General features: G+C 46.5%; 1 protein-coding gene across 5 annotated transcripts in view; it reads left to right on the top strand.

The window, feature by feature from the left end:
* LOC147430509 (DNA primase) overlaps window positions 1-16,946 on the top strand; it is a 60,061-nt gene extending 43,115 nt beyond the window's left edge. For 4 of the 5 annotated variants that reach the window (XM_086494419.1, XM_086494415.1, XM_086494417.1 and 1 more), the window contains exons 8-14: window positions 14,557-14,769; window positions 14,896-14,985; window positions 15,077-15,236; window positions 15,329-15,436; window positions 15,520-15,585; window positions 15,683-15,969; window positions 16,199-16,946. In XM_086494419.1, coding sequence (XP_086350545.1) covers window positions 14,557-14,769; window positions 14,896-14,985; window positions 15,077-15,236; window positions 15,329-15,436; window positions 15,520-15,585; window positions 15,683-15,969; window positions 16,199-16,306 — 1,032 coding nt within the window. In that variant the 3' untranslated portion in view covers window positions 16,307-16,946. The remainder of the gene's footprint in view (window positions 1-14,556; window positions 14,770-14,895; window positions 14,986-15,076; window positions 15,237-15,328; window positions 15,437-15,519; window positions 15,586-15,682; window positions 15,970-16,198) is intronic. The other variant, XM_086494416.1, reaches the window with a different exon arrangement.
* The last annotated feature ends 2,587 nt before the right edge of the window (window positions 16,947-19,533 follow it).

Raw genomic sequence — 19,533 nt, forward strand, 5'->3', positions numbered from 1 at the left:
TACAATGATCAGTCAGCCAAGAGTCTTGCACAAGAGAAGCATAGATATGTCGGGCAAAAATTGCATCCATAGGAGTGTCCCATAAAGTCCAATCCTGCATACGACAACCACCTGCCAACGGCGGAATAGGGAGGAAATCAGCCAGCATATGCTAAAGCAGGCTCCAAATCTGACGATAATGCATGCCCAACCAAAAGCGTGCTGTTGCCTGAGAAAAAGTAAGCAAATTCCTAGATGAATCCACCACATCATCCAGTGTGCATATGCCACGACCAGAGAGGAAGTAGGCTTGACGAGGCGATTGATCAAGCAGGGTAAGAGAGAACACCGTACTCCAATGAACGCTTTCCAAATGCAAGGAATTCCCATCTGCTTGCTGCCTGCCATGCGAGTAGAGATGATCCGTAACTTCTTTCCAAGCGGAGAGCAAGGCAGAGGTAAATAAGCAACCAGGAACATAACCATCCACCTTGCCAAACACAATCTCCCAAAGGGAAGTCTGCCAATGACCAAAATCGGGAGTGGTAGCGTGCCGACATAGATCAGCAATGATAACTGTCCATGGCTGAGATTGCCGCACAAGAGTAGGTAATAACATAGACTTCCTTGCCAATGCATGGCGTCGAAAATCCAAAATATTCAGTCCCCCCTAAGACGCTTCGGAGTGCAAAGTTTCTCCATTGCTAACAAACGGAGGCCTTTCTTATGAGAACTAGTGCACCACAAGTGAGATACAATATTAGACATAAGCAATGAGAGACGGGAGCGAGGCCAGTGCAACAACGGCAAGTAAAATTGAATATATGCCATTGTGATACTTTGTACAATACGAAGTCGAACATGTAGCGGCCATGTAGAGAGTTTCCAATAGTGCAATTTGACAGTCAATCGTTGCATAACCCAATCAATTTGTTGTGTATTGGTTACTTGCCAGCTGATAGGGTATCCTAAGTGCCTGACCACTACATGCGGATCAAGAATCTCACCAGGCCACAGAAGATAAAGCCAGTCACAAACATCCAGAGGCAAGAGTTTGGATTTGTGAAAGTTAACCTTAAGGCCTGTTGCCAGGCCAAATGTATCCAATGCTTGCATAATTTCACGCACATCATCTTGGTTATTGCGGGGCATGAACAACGAATTGTCATCATAGGCCTGCCCTGCAAAGTCTTTGCCATTCGGTAATTGCAGCCCATGAAGACGACCAAGCAAAATCAAATGATCCAAATACAGTAACAAGGGGTGGTGGCAATGGCATACAGCAAGGCACTAAGCGGGCAACCCTGTCTCACAGAGCATCCAAGAGGCCAAGGTTCTGTCAACTCCCCATCAAGGAGGCCTGAAGATGTACTATGAGCATACAAGAAGTATACCATATTGACCATCTTAGGACCAAATCCAAGGGCCCGCATCGTGACAACAATGAAATCCCATTGTACCGTATCGAAAGCCTTTTCAGTGTCTATCTGCATCACAAGAACATCCTGCTGTATATACTTTGCATATTCCATTCCAATCAATACATTAGCCAAATTATCCAAAATCTGGCAACAAGGAATAAAGCCATATTGCGCAAAGTGGATACCAACCAGAAGAGGTTCCTTGATACGGTTCACAATGATTTTAGCCAAGATTTTATATATAACCGGTATAAGAGCTATCGGCTGCCAATGCGAGAATTGCTCACAAAGCGCTTGTTTGGGCAATAACTTCAGCAAACCCTCTTTCCAAGACATCGGTAAACATTGCTTCGCCCATGCAATGTTCATCATGTAAAGCAAAGGTTCTTTCAGAGGCTCCCAAAAGGAGATAAAAAATTCCATAGTGAGCCCGTCCCAACCAGGCGAACACTATCTGCCAAGAGCAAGCAATGCCAAGTGCAATTCATTTTTTGTAAAATCTGCCTCCGTGGCCAAAGCATCATGAGACTGGACAATTAAATGCAATGTAGATAACAAAAGTTGGCGTGCATTAATAACTTCAACAGATGCCGCCCGGGGGGGGGGGGGCGAAAACATTCCTAAACACCATGGCATCCGCAAGCTCACACTTTGAGGTTGTCCAGGCTCCAGGTCAGAACATAACCCGCTTAATAGTTTGAGAAGCCCTTGAATGATACAATTGCTTAAAAAACTGTTTCGAGGCACACGTCCACAAAAGCTCGATGGCGAGCACGAGTTTGCCATTTAACCAATTTTCGTTTATCATTGTGCTGCAAACTCACCCGGGCGTGACAAAGGGCTGTCAATTCACTTTCTGACAACAAACGTGTGTCAGCTATGAGTTTGAGCTGTTGATACATATGCTTGGCGTCCTCAACATCGCCACGTAATTGGAACATGTATTGCTTACCATAGTCCTGAAATTACACTCTGTACTCGTACAACAAAGCGAACCCAAGCAACATCTGGCTCAAGATACATTTTAGCAACTAAAGGGGAATAACATCATAAATCATCTCGCGGAATGCTTCATGTGAAAGATGAGCATTTGTTGATGTGCAGCAGGCGTTTCTTAGAAAGAGACTGATCAGAGTGTAGTTGTCCATAGCGCAACAACATCACAACAGGAGTATGATCAGATAAAAGCAAAGAATGGTCTATGTGCATTGCGCATACAAACTCATCAAATGGTTGCATGTCGAGGATATATCACCGATCTAATCTTGCACGATATGTAGAAAAGGCATTATGTTGAAATGTGTATCCCGAAACATTAGGATGCAAGAAGATCCACAAGTCCAACATCTGTGTGCATGCAACAAGATATGTCCAGGCCTGCAATTCTATGCTCATCATGTGGGAATGTCCTGTGGTGTTATCCGATAAAGCGGGTGCATTGTTAAAATCACCACAAAGCAGGGCATTGGAAAGCCATGGATAAGAAGATATCTCACGCCACAAAGTAGCTCGTTGTCTCGAGGCCGTATACGCATAGACACCACCAAATTCATAAATCTGATCATTGATCGTGCATTGGACCACCATCCAACGACCCTTTGGATCATTATACGCCATAACAGGCTGCAACTCATGCCTAACCATAATCAAAACACCCAAAAAACCCGACAAACCAGCATATGCTATCCAGTATTCTGCAAAGTACAAGCATTGCCCATCATATTCATGTTGATTCTGCTCTTGCAAAACCACAATGTCTGCCAGACATGTATGTACATAGTGCCAGGTTAATCTCCATTTGTCAGGTTACATAACCCACGCACACTATATGAAATGCATTTAACACAACTATGCATTGAAGTGATATGTACAGAGGCAAAGTAAGGAAGGGACCAAGTTGACGTGCTCATAAGCACATCAAGATCAACCGCCCATGACTCTACCACAGTATTCTGCATGCCTGTCTCAGTGGCAACAAGGCGTGCAAGTGATTGAGAAGTACCATGAACCACAGCATCTCTGTAAGAGTGCACCACCTTATTCCGTGCATCCGCAAGAGTACGATTATCATTAAAGGGAAGAGGCTTTTGCCCTGCAGATTTCACTTCAGGAGGTACATAATTACGAGAGGAGAGTTGCGAATGCATCTTAACAGTTTTCTTGAGAGTCACCCAAGGAGATCCATCCGCCGAGTCCACCGTTTCCCCCTTGTTTTGGTTTCAGGAGTAGATACAAACTTTCCTTTACCCTGAGGATTGGGGGAAACAGTAGGTTTGACCTTGCCTTTATCCACAGATAAAACATCAGGCAAAGCAAAAGCCGCAACAGTGGCAGATCTGGGACGAGGGACTTCTCTCTCAGTAGAAACTACAAGCTGAGGAAGAGCTGAAGGAGGGGGTTGCAAAATAGGCTCAAAACATTCAAATTAGACGTGTCCAAATTTTTCACAACGAAAACATGAATTTGCAAATTTTCCCCATCTGAGCTTAAAAGGGCGTTTCCCAATGAGTAGGTCTCCCGAATTGATAGTAATACCTTCGACGTGGGAACATCCCTATCCAAAGCACACAAAAGCGATTTGTTTTGGCATCAAGCTTCGGAGGACAAATTACTTTCCCCAAACGTGAGGCAAGCATAGGAAGAAAGTGGCTCCAAGTGCGTGGGAAATCGAGAATTTCCACCCATACGGGGCACTTATGACGGATTAGACTTTGATAGTCCTTGGTAAAGGTCCACGGCAATACATGTGTCATCTGAGTACCAAAGAACAACATATTACGTGCATTACTGTCTGCCAACAAAACTTCATAGAATCCTCTGGCACCGAAGTAAACACCTCGAACCGCCTGGCGTTTAAGAAGAAAGTCTACCCACTGACCCACATCTTGTGCAGTAGGCATCTTGCCCCGGAAGAACAGAATAACTGCATTTAAAGCATATTGTGCCACTGGGTCCATCAAAGCTTGAACAAGAATGAGCAGTTCAGTAGCGGGTTCTTGTCCCTCCCAAGCATTCCGAGCACCTTCAAAATCTTTTGACAAACAAGCTTGGATTTCACCCATTTCCAAAGACTCATATGCCATCTGTTTTTTGCGTTTGTATGAGCTGATAAAGGGCACAACTGAATCGGACATACACTGAGAGCTTAATGTTATGTACTGCTGACTATTGGAAGCCAAAAAAACAAAATTCTGTACACTGCTATCACAAACTGCTGACGTGTGAAAGCCCTGAAGAATGGAGCCAACTTGCAGATGCCGGCCGAGGGACCTAAACCCTAAGAAGAACAAGTAATAGAAGAAGAGTCCTACCAACTTATGGGGACCCCATCCGATGGGGCCCCAGTGACATAAAGGAATTAAAATAAAGCAGAACCCATCCACACATACACAAAGAAAGACTTGCGCCAAAAATTGACGAGTGGCAGTTGTATGGAGATCCCGGATTTTGCGCTAACAGTGTTGACATGGAAGATTTCCGCAAAACGTGTTGATAGTGCTGACGTGGCAGTTGTACAGAATTCTGTGATTTACGTGTCACGTGCACATCTAACCCCCCTATGTGTACGTGAACAAGCTACTTCATGACATGGGTTCAATTCAATTAGCTTAGGAAGTGATCTGGCACTTTTGTGAGTCTGTTCGCAGACCGTGCATGTCCAAACACTTAGATTAGATGCATACCCTCTGGTTGCACACAGCATGATCATCAGATTTCCATCAGTACCCATGAGGAGCACTTTACAGTGCATAGACCTATTTTCCCTATTTTAGCCATTTTCCACTTAATATTTTTAAGTGACTTTTGTTGGGAAACTGGGTAGGGCAATTTGAGTCAGGAAGTATATAAGAAACCCTAGCGCTAGCACTTTTGGGCAAAAGAGGCAGCAAGGACCAGACATCCGGCAAAGCACCTTCTCAACAAGATCCCCCCGATGGATGACCTAGCGTTTTCAGCCAAGAACAACCAGCGTTTTCTTCCATTGCAGATCAGCTCTAGCGTTTTGCATTTGCAAGCAAACTTGGCGACAACAGGACTCATCAGAGCATTAGCGTTTTTGCAGCAGGACACACATCAGCCCTAGCGTTTTTGAATTTGCAAAGCACCTTAGCGTTTCTGCAAATTCGTCGCGACAGGACTACAGAAGCATCAGCGTTTTTAGTTTTCAGCATAGACACACCGCATTAGAAGTCCCAAACCTCGCAGATCTCACCTTCCCGCAGTAGATCCTCACTGCACTGTTAGATCAACGAGCGTTTGCAGTTTCAGCCCGGAAAACGCAGATTTCAGCATCTCATTTTCAGCGCGTCGTCGTTGCATTGTCGTCATTGCCGTCGTCATCGACATAGAGTTAGAATTCAGCAGATAAAGATTTGTAGATTTCAGCCATTAGCGTTTTCAAATTTCAGCCCTCTCGTCATCGTCGACATCGTCGGCAAGTCCATTGCATTGTAGAGATTTGTGCAATCAATAGTAGACCGCTCTCGCCATAGAGAGTGGGGCCTTCAAAGGAGGATTTGACAACATTTTGGTGTCGTATTCTTCTCTCTATCTCTCAGTCTCATGCCACGTCCCTGCCAGCTGGGCACCTTTGTCACCCTCTCTGTCAATGTAATCAGACACCTCATCAACATATATACCAAATAGACTAGGAGACAATGGGCAGCCCTGTTTCACCCCAATAGTAGAGTGAACTAAATTAGATACCCCTTCCGGAGTGCGTACATGTCCCATCAATGATCTGTACAAAGCCATAATCCCCCAAATCAACTCTATGGGCACCCCCATCTCTTGTAGTTTGTGCATCAATCGAGCTCTCGGTACCATGTCAAATGCTTTGCGGAAATCCACAAAACTACAGTAAATCCGTCTCCCATGTGACCTGCCCTCCTCAATGATGGCTCTCAATGTCAGAATGTGATCAAGAGTGGAGAAACCCCTCGTGAAACCGGCTTGACCCTTTGCTCGTACACCCTCACCCTCTGCCCAATTACTCAAGTGCTGCTCAAGAATGGATGCATACAACCGTGCCAATGTGTGTCCAACCATAATAGTGCGGTAGTTCCCAGGCTTTGTAGGATCACCTGCCTTGAAGATAGGCACAATAGTAGACAACCTCCAAGTCTCGGGTAGCCGCTCACACATGGCACGAATGAACACACTGCAAGAACCTCCATCAACATAGCATGTATAAAGTGCTCCGCTACTAGACCGTCATGATCATATGCCCTCTCGGTCCTCATCCTGTCAATGGCCCCGAGTGTTAAAGGTGTTCGTAGTTGGGCATGGCTCTGTAGGCTCTGGAAGGGGTTCCTGTCCAGGGACCGTATATAACGATGTCGCATATTGGCTCCGCACGTCAGGTGAAGTAATCGTTGGGGGAGGGGAGTGCTCATGAAAGAGTCGCCATGCCTCTCCCGAGTCTCTACTCAAGAACATTTGATATAAGTTTTGCTCCATCTGAGCTAGGTAAGCTCGCTTCTTCCGTCGCACAAGGTGCAGGGAAGCAATCCAAGACTGTCTGTAAGTGATGACTCCTAAAAGAAGATCCCTCTGAAGCTGAGATTTCATCTCTTTGCACTTTTCACGATACCAACTATTTTGGGGCATGCTCCAAGAATGTCGTCTCCTGTCCGGCTGAGTGTGTGGGTATGCCATTGATGCAACACCATACAGTCTCAGTCAGTAGAGTGGTGCACTCCTCCACTGAGAGGCTTGTACCAGCTGTGCCAGTTGTGCCTTCCCATAGACGGTCCCAGATCTCCTCTGTATAAACGGAATCAGTCTCTGGTGTAAATGTATAACGGGTGTGTGACCTGCCTCTTGATGTCTGGGTTGTACTATACTGAAATGAAACGGACAGTGTCAAGAGAGCATGATCCATTGCTATGTCCACTGGCCTGGCTCCCACTGTGAAATCCTGAATGCAAGGGACAAAGCTCAGTTGTGTCATAACATAGTCCATTGTACTGGCCCCATGTCTGTGTGGAAAGCATGTGAAACCGATTGCTCTAGGAAATCGCTGTAAGCCATTAAATATTGCTAACCCATGTGTAATCGTCATCTCCATGAGGTATCTCCCATACTCTGTCTGCTCTGTCATGTGAGCGTCTGTCAAGCCCCAACTCACCCACATCCAGCTCTCTAAGCATCTCATCTGAAGTGTCATAGAAGACTGTCTGAGAGTTGATCGTTCGGGCATTGAAGTCCCCTAGGAGAATGACATCACCATCCCTAGAAAACTCCCATATGTCATCGTCTAGTATATAGAGAAAGGCGACTGCCCTCTGGATGCAGCATATACTGACGTACTGGAAAAAGAGTAACATATGGCAATGTATAGAAATCGACCTGTGTCAGCTCTCAATCTCACCCACATGTATCTAGCATACTCATCTCTTTGTACAATATGTAGTAGTGGATGTAGCTCCTCTCTAAATAGCGACTGCTAGTCCTCCTGAACCTCTACTCCCATGCTCAGATCTCGTAGTTGTCCTGTGGGCTGTCTCCCATCTATATCCCACCACATTTGGCATTACCTGTCTAGGGGCCTGGTGAGTCTCTGAGAAGAATATAATGTCTCTGTCTCTGAAATTGTCCTCAAATGCACCAACGTCCAACCTCATAGACCCATTACAATTCCAAGTAGTAATCTTCAGTGTGGTCCATAGTTCTCGCACTGTCATGCAACATGCCGCTCTACAATCACCACCCGAACTTTTCTGTAGAAGGCTATCTTTCCCTTCTCCCTTGCCGCTGTACAGTGTAATCTCTGGCATTACCTCTCTCATATGTGCAAGTTGTGAGAGAGTAAGGTCATCGCCGAGGAAAATACATGTCTTCTTGAGAGTAGGCCTCTTCCTCAAGAATTCCTTCTGCTCTTCCAAGGGGGGGAAGCGTAGTATGAGAGCTCTCTCCTTTGAAGACTCTCCCGGGCCATCACTTTTCTTGCCTACTCTCCACGCCTTTGTGTGCAAAGGCTTCTCCACCCCCATCATGGATGTGAGGCTTGTGACCTCTTTCTCCACATTGTTTATGTCCTTGAGGCCGGTCACTCTCACATGCATAGCCCGCATCCGCCTTCTTTGTTCCTCTTCGAGGGTCATGTTGATAAGTGTCGGTGTACAAGGAGCTTTCTTACCTTTCTCTTTCTTGGTGACCTCAATCCATTCTTCGGCCTCGTCCGCCTTCTTCTGTGTCTTTGTTATCATATCTGCCTATGAAGACGTCTTCACCACATTCAGTTTCTCTTCCTCTTTGATCATCCTTACCTGTTCCTTGATTACCTTGATTTCCTCTATCACAGGGGGCTGAAATTCACCTTCCTCTAGTCCACTGCTTACTCTGTCAACAAGCTCCCGTTTCAGGGCTGAGACTTCTTCTTCGAGTGTCTGTGAGTCCGCCTTAAGTGTTTGTATCTCTACGTTCAGGTTCTATTTCTCCTTCTTCCATTGTGCGTCTTCGTTGAAGACCATCTGAAGGAGGTTGGCCTTCTCCTTCCACCATCCTTCCATCTCTGTTTTCCATTCCTTCATTTCTCTTTCATGAAGGTGGCCTTTGCTCGCGGCTTGCAAGCAGGTGAAACATTCATGGCTTCCGTGTCTTGTGAAGCTGGAGCAGGGGGGATGGTTTCCATGTCCTGTGTGGAATGAACAATGTCAGAAATCCCCTCAAGAGTGCGTACCTGGCCAGTCACACAGAGAGAGAGAGAGAGAGAGAGAGAGAGAGAGAGAGAGAGAGAGAGAGAGAGAGAGAGAGAGAGAGAGAGAGAGAGAGAGAGAGAGAGAGAGAGAGAGAGAGAGAGAGAGAGAGAGAAAGAAAGAAAGAAAGATTTTTTACGTCTATGTCAGGCCGAAATCGGCCTATGAGACAAATCAAATGTACATGGTGTGTATGTCATCCGTCTATCGGAAAGACAAATGAAACAAAACTGATACAAAACTGAACTGAATGTAGGTAGTGGAGTATCTGAGGAGGGATGGAGCTCTATCTCTAGGGGTATATGCATGTCTATATGCTCAAGGTAGTACAATCATGAGAATGCATCAAGCTATCTAGCTCCATCCTGTACAAATGGGGGGATGTAAGATGTGGTACATGGGCGGGGCTGGTGCCAAGGCTACCCGGATGAAAGCTGTCGGGTCGGCCCTCATCTGAGCTACTCGCTCCTCAGTGGCACGGCGCTCCCGGGCTCGGATCTCCTCAATCTGTCGGTGGTGGGAGCTCGCGTCCCTGTAGCCTGTGACTCGTGGTCGTCGTCTAGCTCGGCTCACCTCCGCCTGTGGGAGTGTCACTCCCCTCTGAGTGTCTGGTGAGGGAGGGGCGGCAATCCTCTGAAAGAAGTCTGTGAGCTGCGACTGTCTCCCCTCTGTCTGTGTAGCTGTGCGTGGCTGTAGTAGTGTGTCCCGATGGCTCTGTATCTCTAGTAAGAAACGTCCGAGCTGTCTCTGATCTCGAGAGTCCATGATCTCTCGGAGAGTGGGTTGTCCTCTGAATAAGGCCTCATATCTGCCTCTGATCTCAGTGTATGCTCTGCATCTCCATACAAAGTGCTCCTAACTCTCCACCTCCTCTGTGCAGGCTCTGCAGACTCGCTCCTCCCTGGGAACACCAGTATGTCTCCCGATCTCAATCTCTAACCTGTGTGAAGCCACTCTCAGCTGACCAATCGCCACCCGTGAGCTATGTGGCATATATGTGTCCATATAGCGTGGTCTTTGTATGAACCCCCCAGACAAGATGGTGAGAAACTGGTCTCTGTAATCTGACATCCTCGTCCCCAAGCCAGGTGACTCCCAGACTCTCCTAGTGTATAGCTGCCACAGATCCTGTCTCAATACCAAGTTCCTCTCACTGCGAGAGAGGTGAACAGATGGTGAGTGGGGGTCGTACTGGAATGGTGGTAGGCTCTCCATGTCAAGACCGTGTCCCTCAAACCATGCTCTGACCTGTGAGTACCATGCTCTCTCATGCCCACTCTCTGATAGCTGTATAGCTGCCTCAAATGCTCTACGAGTAAGTCTGTCAGGAGGTAGCTCTCTCATCCTCTGGATGAAGCAGATTGTCTGGAATAGTGCCTCTACAACCATAGGTGGTGTGGCGAGCTCGGCTCTAATAATGTCATGTGGCACTGTCTTCTTGCTGCGGAGCAAGCGTGAGATCATACATACCTGTGGCCTCTCAAGCTGTGTCCACTGGTCAGCTGTCAATCCTGGTGCCCATACTGCCGCCGAGTACATCAGGGCCGGGGTGACTAAGGTGTCGAAAAGCCACCCCTTCGTGCGGGGCTCCTGAAAGTGTGCCTGGTGGCATCTCCGCTCTAGCATGGTCAGAGCTGCATATCCTCGGGTGAGCCTGTCAGCAGCAGCCTGCCTCATAGTGAAGGGTCCTGGTAGGCTGGTGAATGTGATGCCAAGGTAGACATAGGAGGTGACTACATCAACCTGTCCTCCTGCTGCTGTGAAGGTGGCAGCGCTCCTCACTGCGCTGGATGTGTGAAAGATCATGACCTTGGTTTTGCCAAGGTTCACAGTCAACCCCCTGTGTGTGCTGAATTCGTCCAAGGCCTCAAGATGGCGTTGCAAGCCCTCGGGTGACTCTGAGATCAACACAATATCATCAGCATATAACATGATGTGGACCGGAGTACCTGCCAAGTCGCTCCCCTCTCCCCCTGCTCGTAGTATGTAGTCGGAGATCTCGTCGATGTAGAGCCCAAAGAGTGTCGGGGAGAGTGGGCATCCTTGCTTAACACCAATGGTGCTAGCAATGGTCTCTGAAAAGCCGCCTGGGCAACGAACTCGACCCGTCACCCTCTCGTAGAGAGTATATATGGCCCAAATCATCTCTGTTGGTACCCCAATGCTGTGAAGGCGCTGGAAGAGTCTCTCGCGTGGGACTGTGTCAAAGGCCTTGCGGAAATCCACAAAGCAGCAGTAAAGCCTCTTCTTCCGCGCCTTTGCCCCATCAATGAGGCAGCGCAGAACGAAGATGTGATCAGTGGTGGAGAAAGCTCGTCTGAAACCTGCCTGGCCTGGAGCTCGTAAACCCTCGGTCTCTGTGTAGCAGCTGAGCTGTGCCTCAAGTACTGCTCCATATAGCTTGGCCATCGTGTGGCCAATCATGATAGTCCTGTAGTTCCCTGGGTCCAGGGTGTCGCCAGATTTGTGGATAGGCACTATGGTGTGCTGTGTCCACTCCTATGGGAAGCCCTCCCCTATAGCCCGGTTGAAGACATGTGCAATCAACGGGGCTATAGTGGAGGCCGCATAAATGATGTGCTCACTTTGTAATCTAGTATGGTCAGTTGATCGTCTGTGCTGCATGCGGCGTATGGCCCTCTCTACCATCTCTGCTGTAAAGAAGGAGGAGCACGTGGGGCGTGGCCCGTGTGGCTGTGGGATAGGAGGCTGCCCTGGCACCTCATAGAGACGCTCTGCATAATCATGCCATATCTGTGGATCCTCAATAGCTGTAGTCGGACGTGGCTCGCGCAGGGTGTGCCATGCCGTCGCGCTATCTATGCTCATGAATAGGCGGTATAGCTCAAGCTCCTGTGCCTCTTCGAATGCTCGCCGCTTTTGGCGTGTCAGCGTCTTCATATGTCGTCTGGCCTCTCTCTCTGTGATCTCTCCTAAGGCTCGCCGTGCAAGGAGGCGTCGGTATAACTCTCTGCACTCATCATCATACCAGCGGTTCTGAGGCATAGTCCCGGGGGGGGGAGTGCGTCCTGTGTGGGTGGTGTGTGGAAAAGAGCTAATAGTTGAAGTGTGGAGAACGGAAGAGATATGTGATGTGAGAACTGAGAGTGGTGTGGATGGGTGGAGGAGGCATAGGCCATGCTCGACCTCGGCGGAGTAAAGAGAGGCTAGCTCATGTGTGAAATGGATGGTGGTGTGTGGAGTGTGTGCTGTGGAGCTGTGTGGGATGGTATCTCCGGTGATGGAGAAAGAGAGGTATGTGTGGTCGGCTCCGATGGGTATGGGTGGAATGGTGAAGGATGTGATAAGGTGTGTAGCCTCCCTGGGTCCCAGAATGTAGTCGACTGTACTCCCCCCTCCCTCTGTAACTCCATGTGGCATACAAGTCAGGCCCCCTGAGGTGGGCCACTGGGCCATCCCGTTATAAATAACGAGACGGTGCTGGGAGCCAAGTCGAAGTAGGTGTCGTCCGTAGGCTGTGACTGGAGCTCTGTCTGCTGTATCTCTCGTAGTAGCCTCCTCATCTAGAGTGTGTAGTGCCTCTGGGTCCTCGTGGTCATATGCCTCACACTGCTCACTGCGCGTACGAGCATTGAAGTCTCCCATAAGGAAGACTTCACCCAGTGTGGAGTACTCCATGATCTCCTCCGTGAGGCATGCGTACGGTGACTCCTGCTCAATAGGGGCGAATCTGGAGCCTGTGGGAGCAAAGTAGCAAAGGGCAATGTAGACGATCCTGTCTCGTGAGAGCTCGAGGCGAATCCACATGTATCGGGCCTGTGGGTCCCGGGCAACAATCTGTAGTCTGCTGTGAAGCCCCTGTCTAAAGAGTATGGCCACTCCTCCAGAACCGCGAGTGGTGTGCTGGCGCATACATCCCCGATGTAGAGACTCCCATTGGAATCCATGTATCCGTGGTAACCCTCTCTCTGGGCTCTCGTGTGTCTCTGTAAGTAGAATCATGTCTCGACCTCTCATCACCTCCTCAAGTCTCTCTGGGTGTGTCCATAGGTCTCCATTGCAATTCCAAACCGTGACATGAATCTCCTCGTGTGTCCCACAGGCCGCGAGTCCCTATGCGGTGGTCTTGCCATCAATGATAACCCTACCATCTTGATATACTGCCTTCTTCCCTTCTTTGCGGGCTTGGTGGACTCTAGGCATGCACGCGCGGCGGTGATCTTGTTGCATCTTTGTGAGGTCCTCATCAAGATAAATCGGGGGGCCTTCTAGCCCTCTCAAGATGACCCTCTTTCGGAGGAAAGAAGTTCGAGACTCCTCGGAGGCGAATTGGAGGATGAGAGCTCTCTTCTTTGGATCTTTGCCGGCTCTCCAAACTTTGGAGAAAGGGATCTCTTCTTCCTTGTATCCCACTTTCTTGCATAAGGCTTTCCCATCGCTCTCGGGTGTGGACCCTTCTTCTTCTTTGATGCCGGTCACTCGTACATTGAGACGGCGAGCTTGTCGCATCTTCTCCTCCTCGATGGTTGTGTGTACGATGAGTACCTCATCTTTTTGGGCTTCTTCTCTTGCTACCTTCTTGATATTCTTTTTGACCACTTCGACCCATCCTTCTTTGGTGGCTTCTGATTTGTCCTCAATGCTTGCGGTGAGGGCTTTGGTGATCTCCTCCTTGAGGGCTTCCTTAGCCTCCTCTTTAATCTCTCCTTCCTCGGGGGCGAGGGATGTGATGGAAGCATGAAGGAGGTCGATTTGTGCCTTCATCTCTTCTTGCTCTTTCCTCCATCTCTCCCTCTCCTTCTCGTTCTCCCGTGCCCTTCTCTCCTTCTCCTCTTTGAGGTTTTGGATTTCCGCTCTCATGTCCTCCTCTTCGTTCCATAGCTTGATGAAGGTGGCTTTCTCCTCCCTCCATATCTCTCTCTCCATCCACCATTCTTTCATGTCCTTCTCCAATTGTGCAAGCCTCTTGTTCGTGAGCATGAAGGTTGTCTTCATTGTCGATGTCGGCGTCTTGATGATGGGGGAAGACATGGTTGTCTTCGGAGCTACCCTCTCTTCATATTGTGAAGAAGAGGGGAGAAGGGGAGTACGTGTGTGTATGCGTGTATGTGTAGTGTGTGTGTGGGTATGTATCCGTGTGTGTGTGTGTGAGAGAGAGAGAGAGAGAGAGAGAGAGAGAGAGAGAGAGAGAGATGGCTGCGTGATGGGGAACGAGGAGGGGCTGCGTGAGGGGGAGGCTGGAGGGGGGCAGTTCAGCAGCAGCAGCAGGTTGGTATAACAGCGGCAGCAACAGGCGGGTACTGGGGGTGCTGTGCAGGTGGGGTGGGCGCGCTGAGCAGCTGGGGTGACACAGCAGCGCGCAGTACAGCAGTAATGTGCCTGGAGCAGGAGGAGGGCGCTGGTGCAGCAGGTCCGCGCGCTGGTGCAGCTTGTGAGAGAGAGAGAGAGAGAGAGAGAGAGAGAGAGAGAGAGAGAGAGAGCATTTTTGCATTCAGTTATGCAGCAGACTGGATAGGCAAAGGCAAAGTGACGAAGACATCAGTAGACTTTATGTTCTGAAAGGCCAATCCCGCCAAGATTGCCGCTCCCAACTGTTTCTTGACCAGGCTGTGTACTCTCGCAATCGAAGTTTCCGCCTCCCTTTCTCATCAAAGGCAGGAAAGACAGCTCGACTCATTCCCACTGGACGATTCAGCTGTGAGAGTATGGTAAGCATCTGCATAAGAATGGTTAGACATTTACAGTGTTCTGTAAATAGAACATCAAACCATCTGCTATTGGAGAAACTTCAGACCTTGAAATGCTTAGTACTTTGTTCGCTGTAATGCTGACAGAGTGAGAGGGAAGTCTATGAATGCTCTCTCATCTGCAGGGTTGGGGCAGAATGCGAGAAGTTCTTGACTTTTGGCTCTGAGGTGAAGAAGGTTGATTTAATGAATGCCTCCTCCTACAATTTTGTTGGAACTACCCAAGCTTTATAGTAATCATTATTTTGTTGTCTTGGATCCTGGAAAGATGGCAGGATGTGCAGGATCTTTGGCAGCAGGGACCATGGCTGAGATAAATGCGTCCGGCAGATTGTCAAAGCATGCAGAGTTTTGCAGCTCTGGAAAGTCTCCCTTCCCAGAAGTGGACAAGTTTATCGAGTCAATTGCATGCATTGATGGCATCCCAGGTTGTAATCTGTTATTTACTTTGAGTGTACTGTTTTCTATGGAGTACTTGTTCCCAAGCTTCTGGAAGATGACAATACAATCGATGGATCAGGTGTAATTCGGAGCTGGTACTGGTTTTCAGAATATGGTGTACTTGTTTATAACATGATTGGGAATCGATTTTGTGAAAATATTGGCCGGCAGCACAAGAGCAATCATGGTAGAGCCTTCATTGTGATCTCTCTTCTTTTATTTCCAGTCTGTTTCTGGCATGGAAGGTGGTTTGATTTGTTATCTTTTCAGTTATGTATATTGTGGACTTCCGCACAGCCGGCTACTATCAAAAATGTCATGATCCTGATTGTAGAGGTATTGTTTGTGAGTGTACAGAAATAAGAGGTTGGTCGTTCCTGAAATTGTGTTTTGATGACTTGTAGCTTGTGTCGGAAATTTGGGATTTGTTCAGGATTTAAGTCCCCGTTGCGGCCAATCCCCCTTCAAACAATACCTGCAAGTTTTCCACTCTCCTTGCCATTGAAGGATTGCCATGCTAATGCAGAAAAGGCAATAGCATACTTGGGACATGAAGAGTGCTCTGCAGGATTTCTTTCACGCCTCTGTATCACAAGCGACTCTCAAGTTGTGGACCATGACCATTTCAGTACTGACCTTGTTCTGAGAGGGAATAGAGAGGATGAAGGTGCTTCGATGGATTACTCAGAACAGAGGCAAAGGTCAATCCTTGATGAGAAGGTACATTTTCACGCATGCAAGCGCCATTGCCCGTAAATATGAGGTATGGGACATTCCCATAGGCACCAATGGTGGACATTGGATTGCAATTTTGAGATGTAAATTATGGCAGTGACTCAAATATGACCATTTGAAATGAGTGGAAGGCTTGTAGACTTCAATGTATGCATAACATCAGAACAAGCTGAGCAAACAAATAAGGTCTTTGTGTTGGGCCATGTATGTGCAGGCATTTTGCGCGGAGGAGTTTCCAATGGATGATGATGATTGGTGGATTGCAGCGCAACAGGACTTGGAGATGCATGTCATGGAAAGATATGGCAAGCGCCTTGTTTGAGAACCAGAGGCTGCAAGCTTCAGGGGCACATTGTATTACATATAGAGCTGGAGCCTTGTGTGCAATAATCCTAGAAGCCAAAATCCGTTCATTATTAGCCTCTAAATTTTGTTTTGCTATTGCAATAATGAAACACTGAAATAAGAGGCTTTTCATGCATGTGATGTGACTTTGGTTAGGATCAAAGAACGCACTTATCGATTAGGCACTTTTGGCGACAATTGCCTCTAGTGCCTAACTAATCTTTTCTGTATTATAGTCTGATATATATTTGAGATTGTCCTCAACTATGGAAGATTATTCAGATCCTTGAAAGCCTGCCAAGAAGAGCAAACTAACCTGCAAGTGATCCAAGGAAAGTATTTTCCAAAACTTTAGAGCAAACATACTGTACCTTGCTCTAACAATATGTAGCTAGCATAGAGTGCTTTGTTCGCCTTCTAGACAAAAACCTAGTCCTTTTGTGCCCAAATGCATGCGTGTGCACACTCCCACTCTCTCTCTCTCTCTCTCTCTCTCTCTCTCTCTCTCTCTCTCTCTCATCAGCTTCAGCTCCATTTCCTTAGTGTTTTAGTGTTGGTTCTTTGTAATTTCCGTCCTCAGACATTATATCAGATTCACCAAGAACTTTTTGGTCTCATAGGTCATTTTGGCCTTTCGAAGACGTTAATATAACATTTCATTTCATTTCATTTTGCTCTTTGTCTTTTAAAGCATATAGCATAAACTTTGCTAAGAACGTGAAGAAATGTAAGGATATAGAGTGTTAACATCTTGCTGAGAAAATACCAATTTTTTTTTGTGTGAAAGGTGATGTTTTTATTTCATTGTTGAACTCTTCATTTCAAGGTTGGTTTCAGTGCTTTCCAAGAGGCAATAGAAAGCACATGGAAAGAGCTTCATTGTGTTTGATTAGAAGCAACTATAGGTTCACTAATAAAAGGAAAGGAAAGCATTGCATTGAAATAGCCTCACTGCTATATTTGAAAAATCTAAGGCCTACATATACATAAGACATTGCTTAGCTAATGGCCATCTAAAAAGTAAAAAGAAGAAAATAGGTTTGCTTTCATCAGCTTGCCATGTGGCACTATCTGACAAGCCTTGTCCATTGGTCCATAGTTGCTCTCAAGAATTCTATGGTTCTCTAAGGCCTTCTGTAAGCCAAAAACTAAAAGTCGTTCAAAGAGCATGAAGGCAATGTTTGAAAGTTTTGCTTCTATGACAACATAAGATTTATGTCATAAACAGCATGTGTTCCTCTTCCACTGTTAGGATTGACTATGCTTGAATTTTCATCTCCTTAAAATGGCATCTCTGTTGACCATGAGAAGGTCAAGGATATTAAGGAGTAGTCCTAACCAGAATAAGGTCACTTAACTTAGTTAGATTTGGGCTTGGAGTGGCTAGCAGGCTTCCATTATGGAGATATTAGCTATTAGGCTCTATCATTTAAAAACAATGATAAAAGCCTCAAGTGGATTTGCACTAAGCCCAATGTGAATATGAGGTAGCAAAGATAACGAGAGCTCACAAAAAATATAGATTAGGTTGACTTCAAATTTAGATCACAAAGATAATGTGAAGTTGGTTGAAGTGTAGCCTATTCAGAAACAAAAGTCCCGAGTTGTATAAGGCCAAGGAAGTAGCTTTGAAGGATGAATGATTTGATGATCTTTTGATATTTGTAGAGAAAAGTGCTTCTGACAGAGAAAGCGCTAAAGGAAATGACTACACCATCTATCGTGGATATATATAAGACAACAAGTTGTATGTACCTAATATTTGGGTCTTGAAAGACATTTTCTAAAGGGCATGCCAATCCCATGGATACTCATCGAAAATACGTCAGTAGAAGAAGGGGCACAATTTTTTACATATAGTCTTGTGTGCATTAATCATAGAAGCCAAACATTATTCATTGTTAGCCTTCTAATTTTTCTTTTGCTATTGCAATAATGAACATTAAACTAAGAGGCTTTTCATGCATGTGACTTTGGATGCATCATGTTGACGTTACTTTAATTAGGATCAAGAAAGCACTTACCAAATAGGCACTTTGGTATGAGTAAAAAGAAGCTACTATGTGGGTGCTCTTTCTCCAACAGTTGCCACCTGTACCTAACTATTTCTTTTTGTATTTTAGTCTGACATACAGTTGAGATGGGAGATTCCTCGTTTATGATTGTCTTCAACCATGGAAGATTACTCAGAACCTTGAAAGCCTGCCAAGAGCAAAATAACTTGCAAGAGATCCAAGAGTCACACATAGAAAATTTTGCTAGCATCATTAATGTTTTGTCAAAACTTAAGAGGAAACATATCGTACTTTGCTAACAATTTGTAGCTATGATAGAGTACTTAGTTCGCCTATACTTTTCTTGAAACAAGTGAAAAACTTACATGCTCAAACACACACACACACGCACACACACTCAAATGCAGTTAGGAGTGGATACCTCACACTCACATGGTGTTCCACTGTATCTACGAGCTCGTGCAACCCGCCTATGGTGGGCCTCACTCGCTCTTAGAGCCCCATCCCGCCATGTTGTTGCAGGCATTGCAGCACAATGAAACTAAGTGTTGCAAGAGAGAATCTCCTCGATCCCTTGTCTAGGCCTACTGCCAACAGTCGATAAGAGAAGAAGACTGCATGTCAATAGCACTAAAATAGTTCCTTGACTTGTAGCTTACTCACAACTGTTAGTGATTTTCGAGAGCCGAGTGAAGCGTTGCAAGTATTTGCTATTTTTGTTTGTTTTTACAATGGTTGCAGTGTTGCGTAGTGCAAGTATGTCGAGCCCCTGTAGCCCTTGCAATTGGTGCGTGTGACATTGAAGCTTGCATAGCTTCAACCCTTGTAGCCCCTACAGATGCTAGGCGGGACGTGGCTCTTACCAATAGGCTTTAATGGACACTTTGCGATGGGCAATCCTATACCCTCTATCTATCTCCCCCTACTCTCTCTCTCTCTCTCTCTCTCTCTCTCTCTCTCTCTCTCGTGTTTGTATCGTATAAGTCATATTGTTGGCCTCTAAATATGTTAATATGATATTTTGTCTACGTGTGTTTCTCTCATAATTTTTTTTATATTTTCTCTCATAAATTTTTTCATAGAACGTCATATAATGATCATGTTTCCCATAGCCATAGGGCACCACTCTCATGGGAGGTCATGAGCTAGAGTAATGGGTTGCCAGCCTTCATACATAGCCACATGTCTG

This window comes from Adiantum capillus-veneris, chromosome 21 (assembly GCF_014529385.1).
Source record: "Adiantum capillus-veneris isolate H3 chromosome 21, ASM1452938v2, whole genome shotgun sequence".
Taxonomy (NCBI): Eukaryota; Viridiplantae; Streptophyta; class Polypodiopsida; order Polypodiales; family Pteridaceae; genus Adiantum; species Adiantum capillus-veneris.